The 12,605-nt window shown below is 44.8% G+C and overlaps 1 protein-coding gene across 1 annotated transcript in view; it reads left to right on the top strand.

Annotated features, from left to right (window-relative positions):
- Positions 1-1,386: 1,386 nt before the first annotated feature.
- The window catches only part of igfbp3 (insulin-like growth factor binding protein 3), a 23,928-nt gene continuing 12,709 nt past the window's right edge, over positions 1,387-12,605 (top strand). Inside the window, exons 1-3 of the mRNA XM_008338490.3 lie at positions 1,387-1,925; positions 8,754-9,004; positions 11,356-11,475. Of these exons, the coding sequence (XP_008336712.1) occupies positions 1,565-1,925; positions 8,754-9,004; positions 11,356-11,475 (732 nt within the window). The 5' untranslated portion in view covers positions 1,387-1,564. The remainder of the gene's footprint in view (positions 1,926-8,753; positions 9,005-11,355; positions 11,476-12,605) is intronic.

Genomic DNA, 12,605 nt, shown 5'->3' with positions numbered 1-12,605 from the left:
CCAGAAAGTGTACCGAAGTTCGTGGAAGTGCTCATGTTTCCCAGAATTGTGGTTTTGCTGAATCAGTCCGAGTTTAAGGGCACTTCAGGTAAGTTACACATTCAGATGGAATGAGCAGACGATAAACAAAGCCAAAGGTTGCGACCTGAACATTTTAGACATGGAAAAATGCAAACAGACACAAAAATCTCAAGCGATAATAAAACTTATCTCAGCTGGAGACATTTTCTTCCGTGTCCGGGAGTGTTTCCTTTCACGCTGCTTGTTTTTCCGTACTGCAGTCTCAACACTTCTTTTGCTTCTGTGGTGGAACTCAAACAAGGTCTGAAACTGATTGCTTTATTTTCTCAGCGTGTCCCTTCTCACATTTATTATTGCAGAACACTGAGATATGCTGGACAAGAGGGTGGCAGAACGCTGAGCCCGAAGATTCTAGACATTTTTATTCCAGTTCTATGAAAAATCTTGTCTCGGTGAAGGGTTGTGGGGGGGTGAGGGCGGGGGGGTCAAACATGGGGATGGGTGCACTATGGTGTCGGTGGTGGAGTAGAGGTGGAGTGTATGCAAAGTGCCAGAGCACCAGGGTCTGCCTGGATATGTGAAAGGTGAGCAGCTTTTTAGCCCCGAGGGCTCGGGTATGCAGTCTGGTCTGCACGTGCTCAGTAGCTGAGGGTGCTCCCACTGACTGATGTGCATTTCAAACACTGCAGCAGCTTCCACCACAGAGAACAGTAAAGCAATCCCTCTCCAGCTGCCTGCACCCACCACCACCACCGCCACCACCACCACCACCACTAAGCATGTGGTCTGTCTCACACAGGGAGGTTACATGTGAAGACATTATTGTTTCAGTGGGTTAATATGAAGGCCACCTACACACCTGCACAGAGGAATGTTTTGCATTGGGAGGGGGTGAGGGAGTGGGGGAGGGGGGAGGTGTGTGGGTGTGTGTGTGGGGGGGCACTAGCACTGACTGGCATTTTCATTCACATACCTCTGCAGTGCCAGCAGGGGATGTGGCCAGTGGTGTGGAAACCTCCACGGATTTGGGAACAGTGAGCAGTGGAGATTTTATTCACATAAAATCTGCTCTCCTTGGGGCTGGAGGGGGTGGAGGGGGGGGGGGCATTATACGTTGTCATGGCTCATCACAGGAGGAAGAAAAAAAAATCAAGTGAGTCACAAAGCACTAACTTGTTGTGCATGACACACTTCAACAAACACATTTGTTTAAAAAAAGACTGTGTGGGAATAAAGGTGGTGCAGGACACGGGTCCCTGGTTGATGGGATCAGGTGATTAACAGAATTAAATGTTTGTGCTCTGTGCTCAGCCTGGATGCAGCGCTGCCTCATATCGGGGCTCTCCGTTTACATTATTCATACAGCGGAGGAGGGTGTGACTTGTTGGCTCCTTTTTTTCCCAGCCTGTATAAAACGAGAAGTTCGCGTAAAAGACAACACAGATGGAGAAGGCTAGCCGGATCGCTGTGTCACAGAGAGTCCCTTTGAGCCTGCGTGACAACTCACACACTGTCCCTTTGTGACCAGCTTCCCATCGGCAGAATGCCCGCTCTCTGCGTGCTTTGTCTGGCCGCGGCACTCGCTGCGCTCTCCCGGCTCGTCGGCACCGTGGGGCCGGTGGTGCGGTGCGAACCGTGCGACGCCGGGGCGCTGCTGCAGTGCAAGCCCCTGCCCAAGGACTGCGCGGAGCGCACGCGGGAGCCCGGCTGCGGCTGCTGCATGACGTGCGCCCTAGGTGAGGGACAAGCGTGTGGAGTGTACACTGCGCGCTGCGGCTCCGGCTTAAGCTGCCGGCACCAGCCCGGAGAGATCCGACCTCTACAAGCGCTGCTGGAGGGGCGAGGAGTGTGCACCCCCGCCGCGTCCAAGCGACTCAACAGCATTCCCATACCGCAGAGACCAGGTAGAGACGTGTCATTTAACAGAATTGCATGTAAATCAACCTGTTGTGTGCTGTTATTTGGAGGATATGTGACAGGCGCGCGGCTCAGGTTGTCAGGTTCTCTGTGGGGGCCAGACACGGGGAGGTCCCCGCTGATGCAAACACGGAATTAGCGCGTCGTAATGAAAGTGGAGGAGATTAAAAGGTTTAGTCTGATCGACTTAGGCAGAAAAAGACAGAGGCTGCGCTGCAGTGTTACAGTGTCAACCACCAACACTGACCGCGGGGCTTCAGGGGGGAGGAGGGGGCATGTCACTGTCACAGTGATGTGTGAGACTGGGTTAAACGAATCCAATGCTCCCGAAAGTTTGTGAAAATGAAACCACTGATGGCTCTGAGTTTTTGCGCAGACATTAATCTCCGCGTCCCCAGCGGCACCAGGCGGCCACATATCTCCGCTGATGTGCGCAATGACTCGAGCCGTCGTGCGTAACAGGCGTTAAAATCTAGGATGGGAGTGCAGGCTGTTTATACTAAGGTAGAGCAACACGCGCGCACACACACACACACACTCATTAGCAGCTATTATTAGGTCTCTATTGACTCATTGGGGCAACATAAATAGTAAGGTATCCCTTACCTCAAAGTTAAAGTCTGCAATATTCTGGAGGGAGGAGGGAGTGTGCGTGTTTTTAAACACAGAATATGCATGTCATCCCTTTCCCCTGCAGGAGGTGGTGTAAGCTTTTTGACATGGCAACTGCAAAAAGTTGAATGCAGATTTGAGGTTTTATAGAAACAACAGGAACTAATGCAATGCTATTGGAGATGCTGCACACAGCAAAAAAAAAAACCCAGATACAAACATGTTAAAATGCTTTAAATAAAAGTTTGCATGTATATCTGCATCTCTCAAAAATTAAAATTTCCTAATGAGAAATAACAGGTTGTAATTGTCCTTGAAAATGTGTTGAAAATGTTCTTCATCAGTGGCTCGGCTAGGCTAATAGTCCTCTTCCCCACATTATTGTATTTTGTACTGGGGCTAATTTGCAGCACTGACATTATATGTTAAATTTGCATTATTAAAAGGAAAGGCTGTGTCCGACCAATCACTCCTTATATGGGAAATTATATATAATTCACTATATATTGGACTCACTGGTTACTTTGGCGCAGAGTTAATTATGTCATTGCTGTTGCACAATTCAGACAGACGGACAGACGCTGCACCTCTCTCCACCTTGTCATCATGACTGCCATGCATGATGGGATACATTGCTTGGAAAGTGAAAATTGGTTCTACTAGATTTCCTAGTGAATTGTGGGACACTGTACAGGAGAGGAAGGAAGGAAAGTGAATTACTTGTCATTGTGACACAGCACACTACTGCACAACGAAATGTGACCTCTGCATTTTACCCATCACAAGTGAGCAGGGGAGGCAGTGTGTGGGGTCGGTGTCATGCTCAGACCATGGTGAGAGTGTGGTAACTTGGCAGCTGGTGGACTCGTACCTGAAAACTTCCAGACCCACTTCTGCTTCCTTAACCCCCAAGCCACCACTGCCCCACTAGTATAGTGGACTACTTCCACTCACTAAACATTTGGACACCACTACAAAACGGCCCCTATGTAATGTTGGGTGTAAAAAGTGGTTTGGGACAAAAAATATATAAAAATAAAACAACTTAACATCTAAACAGAGAGCTCAAGAATTAAGTTTCGCTCCAATAAGCCCGGGATTTGGTTCTGCTTAAAGACTGCTGGTGCTGAAAAAGAGCCAGTGTTTCTAACCAGAAAAAGTCTTAAAAAGGCAACAAAAACAAGTACACGCAGAGAGAGAGAGAGAGAGAGAGAGAGAGAAAGAGAGAGAGAGCCTGGCTACCTCAAACCAATACTTAAGGAATGCCACATACATACTGTAAGTATACAGTATTTAACTAAGGCTGAGACCAGAGCATGTCCTCGTCTTATGTCCTGTCCCCGTTTCTCTTTAAATAAAGCTGGAGGACGTTTTGTGCATAAAACTGTGCTCTGGTGTTTTTACAAGTCCATGTCATATGTGTGGAGTGTGGACTGTGTATAAAGGTGTGTGTCTGTATATGTATGCATGTGTGAGGCTCCCCAACACACACACTCACACACCCACACACACACCCAACACCAAATCCCAGCCCGTTATCAAGCAGCGACCGGTGGGACCAGCGTCCATGTGAATGGATGAAACGCTGCTCACACTGGTGACACGGCACACATGCCACCTCCATGTGAATACACACTGCTGTGTGTTTTGGGCCCTGCTGACGTCAGGCCTCCAGGAGCCTCTGTGTGTGTTTTCTAATTCCTGGTTATTTGGTTTGGCCACAGCCATGTGTGGTGTGCAAGCACACGCAGTCACACACTGACATTCACAGGCACACACCAACACGTGCACAACATGCAAACATTTGTCATCTATCAACAATGGCTGCAAAGTTTTTCTGCCTCCAAGAAGAAGCATCGTCATAGTACCCACACACACACACACACACACACACACACACACACACACGCATGCAAATATAAACACAACGTAACGACCTCTGCATTTGAGCCGCCCGTGAAATAGTACTTGTCGGCAGTGCCTGCAGCACCCGGTGAGCAGAAGGGTTTTTGGTGCTGGTTCAGAGCGACTGAAGCAGCAATCCTCCAATCACAGGCAGTATTCTCTGCAGGCTAGGCCACAAAGTTGGATTCAGTTTTTCTGTCAGTTTTTCTGTCAGTTTTTCTGTTCACATTCAGTTTTTCTGTCAGTTTTTCTGTTCGTCTCACTATGCACGACTTCTTCACACAAATTTCCCGCTACTTGCCGCCAAATATAGCAGAAATACACATATCAACGCGTGGGAATGTCACAGTGGTTCAAAGCACCCCTATTGGTCACATTGCATCAGTGCAGTCCGGTGCTTGTCACCACCATCAGTCGGCAGCTTCTCCTCCCAGACATTAACAACTCTCCTCGACCACAGTTTGTGCTGTTTACTCCAGTGTCATTATATAAACAAATTGCGTAATGTGTTTATACAAAAAATGGCCCTGCACTCCCTCAAAAGTTTTTATTGACAATAAAAAAAAAAAGTATTTGCTTGCAGGAATTATGGACAAGGCTCAACACTTTTCATTCATCTTGTGCACATTTATGGATTTTGTTTCATGACTTCTGGGAAACCACAGGAGGCATCTGCTGCCTTCTGACTCCGTCTGGATGCAGCCGTTGCCGTCGCTGACATCCCATGTTGTTATTCTAAGTTCTGGTAAGCCCCGAAGCTTGCGGAGCCCCACCACATCGCTAATTGATCAGGTGGTCATGAAGAAAGGGTGGGCTGCCAGCCTGCCTGCCCACACGGGCTACACGCCTACATGCCCGTCGGCCACTGTCGCCGCAGCTCTCCAACACAAAATCTGCTTTGAGTTAACGGTTTGAAACTGTGTTTGGGTGTGTGTTTGTGCAACCGACTGCATGTGTGTTCCCATCGTCCCCTCGCTCCTCTGGGACATGGTCTGGTGGCGGAGCTGGTGGCACATGGCGAGCAGATTAGTCCTCTTGGTTCTAAATTAAGTTCCAGCGTCGGTAGCCCTCTCCTCTTTGGTCAGATGGTCTCCTTCGTGCTGTTCTTCAATGATTTGACAGGAATCTTTTTCCAGCACTGAGGGCTATTAATACAGCCGTGTCCTTATCTCCCACTTTTCCTCCCACTGCATCTCCCTCTCTGAGACCCTAATCCTTAAATAGCCTTGTTTAGGATCTTTGAGTCCCCTTGAATCTCTTGGTCTGCATACTGCAGAAATTTGTGGATATGAAATTGTCATGTTTCTGTTTATTACTTGGCTTGGGTTCTGGCACCAAGCAGCCCACAAGGCAGTGAGCTAACTTTAATTTGTCTGCTTTAAACAAGCCTCTTTAGGGCAGTCCAAATTCTTGTGCCAGATTACAGTGATGAATTGAGATTCCTTCGAGTTTTATCTTTTTTTTTTCTTTTTCTTCTTCTTACGTTGCAGCCAAAAGTTGTTAAATTTGATGTTTTTATTATTAATTTGCACTCATTACACTAGGATTAGTGTTTAACTTGATCATGTCTTTCCAAAAGTAATTACTTAACAGAGCGCTACTTTCTTCTTGTGCAAGAAACAACAAGGTCTATGCAGCAAGACTTCTCAACCACGTAGTCGAGGGTCATTATTGAAGGGCGGGTTTAAGTTTAAGACAGTTCACTTCTACAAAAGGCCTCACTGATCATCCAGGTGTTTTTATGCACCCAGTCCACAGACCAATCATCTATTGCCATTTGACTGGAGACTTTAATGACCGCAGCAATAAAGTTGCACCTGTATTTAAGAAATAACTTAATTTGAAGTCCTGCTGTGACCAGGTTTGTGCTGCTGCCCAATGCTTGTGTTGACTCGGATCTAAAAAATTGTAATGTCACTTGTTTTGTTTCGTTTTTCTTTCCTGGTCAAATGCCTAGATGGTACTTGGTGCACATGATTGTCACATATAAAGCAAAACAAGCCAGACTTCAAATAGAAGTGGAACAAGACCCACCTTCACAAGCTCTTGTTAGCGCCAGCACAAGTTCAACTAAAAGGTGACATTGGACTCAACTGTGTTTGTGAGGAAGTGAGGAAATGCTAAGTATAAGATAAGGAACTAACCCGGTCTGAGGTCATGACTGTTCACTAGACCAGGATCTAAAAACACAGTCCATCATTTGATGGTTTTGCCACATTGGGTCAACCTGCATTAAACAGGTGTCATTGGTTTTTATGCCAACTTCCCCCTTTTATAGTCAGGTCTCTTTAAGCTGAGTGCTCTCCCAAAACAGGTGACATGTCCTGAAGATGCTGGAGGTTCCTATTAGCTCCACAGAGGACAACGGGAGCTCAGATAGAAAGACCTTCCTATTCTTGGTCACCTCAGTTACTCAGACTTGTCTCCTCCTTTGAATGTTCACTTTGGAGTTCAGCAGTCTTTTATTGGATGTTGTTTTCCATCTTCAAAGTCTTTCTTCAGTTAAAGAATTATGGAGGCCACTGTGGCCCTTGGGAAACTTCAATGAACCAGTTGGGGTTTTTTTTTTTGCTTCCCCAGATCTGAGAGTTAACACAATCCTTTCTCTGAACTCTGCACGCAACCCCTTTCACTTCATGGCTTGGTTTTTCTTCTGATGTGGACTTTCAGCTGCAACCCGTTATGAATGGAGCATGTGGCCCTGACATCGGGCCTCACCAATCAAAGAAGCAGCAACCAGGGGTCCACAATGTAGAATTGATAGAGTGTCAATGTTCTATTGACTTGAAGTATTTTGTATTAATATTTTAGGGGGTTAGAACATACTGAACATACTTCAATTTGTAAGGGGATAACATTTACAAAAAGATCCATCCATCCATCCATCCATCCATTTTCATCCGCTCATCCGTTACCAGGTCGCGGGGCAGCAGTCGCCACCCAAATCACATTGCACCGTACCAACCCCCCCAAACCTTCCTGCGGGTGGTGAGTCCACTGGAAGGTATTAACCACCCTAACCAGGATTTGAACTTGCCCAGGAGGTGAACCCTGGGGTTCCACACCAATGACAGAGACATTGCCTCTGGGCCAAAGCACCACAGGATACTAATTATTAAAATTATTTTTTTCTACACATGAAGGTTATGCATTCAAGAGGAAGGAACAACTAAACAGCTTTCAGCGTAAAAGTTCTGATATTACTTTTAAGAAGTGAAAATGTAAATTAAAAAATATATGGGACCAATGACAACAAGTAGTTCATGACCTTTAGAGAGATGGTGGATATTCTGTATACAATAAAAAAGCCAGAGAAGAGTCATAGATAACTAACTAACTAACTTAAACTTATTTGTCATTGTGACACAGCACAGCACAGCACACCATGCACAACGAAATTTAACCTCTGCATTTAACCCATCACCAAAGTGAACAGTGGGCAGCCGTGGTCAGCGCCCGGGGAGCAGTGCTTGAGGACGATGCCATGCTCAGTGCATCTCAGGGGTAACCTGGCAGTTGGTGGATTCGAACCTGGGGCCTTCCGGACCGAAGTCCGCTTCCTTTACCACTAGGCCACCACTGCCCACTGCCTCATGGTGAACAGAACAAAAAAGAGATTTGAAGAGAAAATACAGGAGGTGTAGAGCGACATAGCAGCAGATAAATGCTAAGTGAAGAAGGAAAAAATAAAGAGTTGAAAGTCCCCAGCTTTCTTTTTTAAATTCACAAAAGTGAAACAGATTTCGCAAAGAAAAAAAAAATCTGCTGACAAACAAAACAGGAACAACAAAATAACCAGAGTTCCACAAGAATCTCAAAAACATAAAAGCTCATAAGCATAACTCAGAAACTAATCGTCCCCAAACAGACCCTAAAGACAGGAAAAACAATGGCTGCCATAACTCTTTGGAAATCTGTCCCCCGTTGTATTTCCCAATCTTTTTAAGGCAAAATCCATTTGTCTTTATCTAAAACATGTTGAAATAAGAAGGCAGTTCAGCGTTTCAAAAGAGAGGATAATTAAAAGACTGCATTTCCTAAATGTCGGCATATACTGTAGTTTAATAAATGACAAACGGGTTCAAGAATAATTCTATTGTAAAATTTCTTTCTTGCCCTAACGTGGTCCAGACCTGACATGTGGTTATGATGTACACAGTATGCAAGTCACTTTGCAATGTGGCACAAAGCGTCACCTTAATGACCAAAAAACTTCATGGAATTCGCGATTTTATTGACACTGTCATGAAATATGTCAACATCTAAAGAAAGTAAATGACTGACCTTTACCCCCACAGATAACGGTGGCAATCAGGTAGAAGATGGAGGGGCCAACACCACGCAGCCGATGCCGGTGTTGCCTGGGGCTGCGACTGCGAAGGGCGGACACTACCGAGGGTCCACTGACATCAGGCCTTCACCGCACAACAAGCTGATTCAGAAGGAGCAGAACAAGAAGACGCAGAGCTACAAGGTGGAGCCGGTGTCCGGAGGAGCCAACGTGGACGTGCACAACTTCTCCCTGGAAAACAAGAGGGAGAGCGAGTATGTAAGTCACAAGTAGGAGCAGAAAGGCCTCCGACTCCTGTCAGTGTCATGTACTACAGCAGAGCCCTGGTGGGGCTTACAGACTAAATCTGAAAAAAAAAAAGTTACAATTTCAGATTTTTTTGAAAGACTGTCGTTAAACACTTCACAAACCTTGAAGAGAAAAGTTATGCTTTTATAACTTGATAACATTGTACACTTAAATAACATGTTTGAGCAATCAAAGAAATATTACCTAGTTTTACAATTCCGTAATAGTATTTCCAATTTATTGCTTTGGCCAATAAGAACATTTAATGTTTTGACTTTTGAATGATTTGTTTTGCAGATTTTTTGTTGACAAAGCAAAATAAGATATTTGTCTTTAAAATCAGAAAAAAACAAATAGAAAAAAAACATTTAGAATTTAGACATTAAGGTAACGTTTGTGACTCCAACCCTAAAAAGAATACTATGAAATACCTGTTACCCTCTCAGTGTGTACATTTAAAACGGCCTAAAATGTATATCAGTCCAGGAGTTTAACCCTGTGTGAACAGAAACCAATGCTAAGTCTGTCAGAGGCTACAACAGGCTTAAAAACAAAGTTCACACTCTCACAACAAAAATGACTTGAACAAGAAACACCCAACCAGAATCAGAGAGAAAATCACTTCTAAACTTACTGTTAGCAGAAAGTGTGAACACAGAGACTGGGAGAGACACATCTGAAGCTGCAGTGTTAGCCACAGGTGTCTGCAATCACTAGCAAACACAGGCCCAGGAAGTACAATTTAAACTTCAAAATAAAACAGAAATTCTTTGAAACAGTACAGAAAGTAGCACTGGGCCAAAGAAAGAATAATAAAATTAAAACTCTCAGAATAATCTGCCTTCTTAACACAATTACTGAGAGGAATCACATTTTCTAAATATTTTTACACTTTGGTTAACTCTGATGTAGGTTGTCAATCACAACAAGGTTTCATAGAAAATGTCAAATTGCTCTTCATTTGGATCTGAAAAATAAACCAACAGAAGTCATGTGGGTCTTTTTGGGGGGTTTCCTTTTGCAGCCATAATTTGCAACCAGATAACTACGCCCATATCTTGTATACAGTCTATGTTTAGTTGGACTAAAACTGGACTTGGTTTTCACTGAGATACAACGTGACTTTTGCAACGTGTAGCTTTAGTAGGGGACATTTTGCATCGATTTCACATGACAATTCAGTATGTTCTAGGAATATTTAATATTTAAGGTGATTGTTTTGAGGTTGATTGTTAATATAAATCTATAATCCAAATATAAGAAGTTTTACTCACAGTTAATGTCTTACAAAGTACTAGTTTGTTAGAAATGCTTCAGGGATCTCATCGCATCAACGTTCTACTTTGGTCAGTTAATTCACATCAACAATAAATATCGAAATTATATTTTAATTTAGTTTTGTTGAACTATGTTTTTTTTTTTTAATCCACACGAGTCAAAACAAAAACCTGATAAGAACATTCCTCTGGCATAAAAATGTTACATTTTTGTATTATTTATTTACAACTTTTTGTTTCCCCGGGTTCAGGTGAGGGATATACAGTTTCAGGCCACCAGGGCGAATTCGTCTTTTTTTTTTTTTTTTTCAGTACCATCCTGGTTTCTCATGTTGGCACTGTACTGCTGCTGTTGGCAGAAATGCTCATTGCTCAAGCCACTGTAGGTGGTAGGCACGTGCTGCCCTTACACACATGCAAGAAAAGCACACAAAGACACAAACAATGTGGGGAATCTCTCATCAAAACATTGCTCTGCAGAGCAATTTGTGGTCCACAGATCCAACCTTAGGGTCCCTGCAGGCTATCTGCTATCATTAAAACATCATTATTATACAAATTACATGCTCTCTAAGACGTTTGCCAGGGAAGGTACCACTTGACGTCTCGTTTTGTAACTTAAGCTCTTCAACATGGAGCAGACCGAGCAAACACCATTTCAGAAGTTAAATAAGGTTAAAGGGATTATGGACGGCAACTACGTCAGGCAGAAGTTTGCGGGCATTTGCACAAAAATTATCCACAAGGCATCCAGAATATTATATTTATGGTTACAATTTTGTGGCCAACGAAGGTATGGCTATCAACGGCCTCTAATAACATCAGCAGCAGTGGCCTCAAGGTTGAGTTTAAACCAGGACAGAGTGGAAAATGAAGGGACCTAAAAGCTGAGATCCAACCTTAGAGACATAGAAGGTCCAGAGAGTTCATTGTAAACGTTTGGAAGGAGCACTTTTTAACTTGCTGCTTGAACATTCCTCCAGCTGTCCACGTTCCCTGACTGCTCCCTGAATGTTGTGTGTGTGTTTGTGTGTATGTTACCAGGGGCCGTGTCGACGGGAGATGGAGAGCATCCTGAACAGTCTGAAGATCAGCAACGTGCTCAACCCCAGGGGCTTTCGTATACCCAACTGTGACAGGAAGGGCTTCTACAAGAAAAAACAGGTGAATGGCTCTCTCGGCTGTTTCCACGCTTTACACAGTTTCTCCTTTTACGTTCTCACACACACACACACCTGAGGACGTGCTAATAGACCCACCGCATGCCCGAACACTTCCTAAGAATCCTCGCCGACCCATCCCACCCATCCACATGAACACAATCCCCCCTTTTTGTTCAGCTCAGGTTGTCTTGACAGCCACATCAACACTATATTATCAGAATGGCTAATAACCATGTATTACCTCAGTAAGTGCACTGCAGCCGTCTGACTCATGCCTCACAGGAAATGAAGTCGGTCAGGTGTGTTTGTGGGTGTGTGTGGTGTGGGAGAGCGTGGGGGGTAGGGATGTAAGAATGCGGTCTGCAAGTGTGTGTGGCATAGATGTGGCGGCAGGGGAGTGTATGTATGGCGCTTGTTTGATGACGGTAGTTTTGGTGAGGGCGTGTAGGTGTGTGGGGCACTGTTGGTGAGGTAAAGAAAACAAACAGGCTGTCGCTGGTTTAGTTTTTCTCGTCCGTGGTGCAGCAGACTGGGCCACCCATGGCCTGCTCATTTGCAAAGTGGACAAAAAGGAAGAAAGACAAGAGCAGAGAAGAAGAAAAGGAGGAATCTGAAATTTATTGGAGTAGTCAGGAGTGCGACATGTGTGAACCTGAAGGGAGGAGGGAGGAGAGAGAGAGAGAGGGAGAGAGAGAGGCAGATAGTGACTCTCTGTACAGCCCACATTAGTTTGTCTGGACAGCACTGTAGATACAGAGTGGGAATGTGTCTGAATGTGGCAAAATGTGGGCACCAAATATGGTCAGCAGTTGGACAGTTGACCTGACCAACAATATAGGATCCCACTGTTTATTAACAGACTCCCGCATGGAAATGCTGGCATGGAATGTGACGGGAGGCAGGTGACTACCTTGGTTTCAGTTCAGTTAATGTCTAATCAGTCGGATGAAGGCCATTAGATTCCGTTATGATAAGACATGAGTCACCCCAAAAGTCCCCAACGGGCACAATGAGTCACAGATCAGCCACACGCATCTACACACACACACACACACACACACACAGAGGCGCACACACATCCCTGCGGGTTCTTCAGCACTTCTTTCCCATAAGTCTCCAAATTTCCTCTGA

This window comes from Cynoglossus semilaevis, chromosome 2 (genome assembly GCF_000523025.1).
Source record: "Cynoglossus semilaevis isolate Cse_v1.0 chromosome 2, Cse_v1.0, whole genome shotgun sequence".
NCBI lineage: Eukaryota > Metazoa > Chordata > Actinopteri > Pleuronectiformes > Cynoglossidae > Cynoglossus > Cynoglossus semilaevis.
This window is presented reverse-complemented; position numbering and strand designations above follow the sequence as displayed.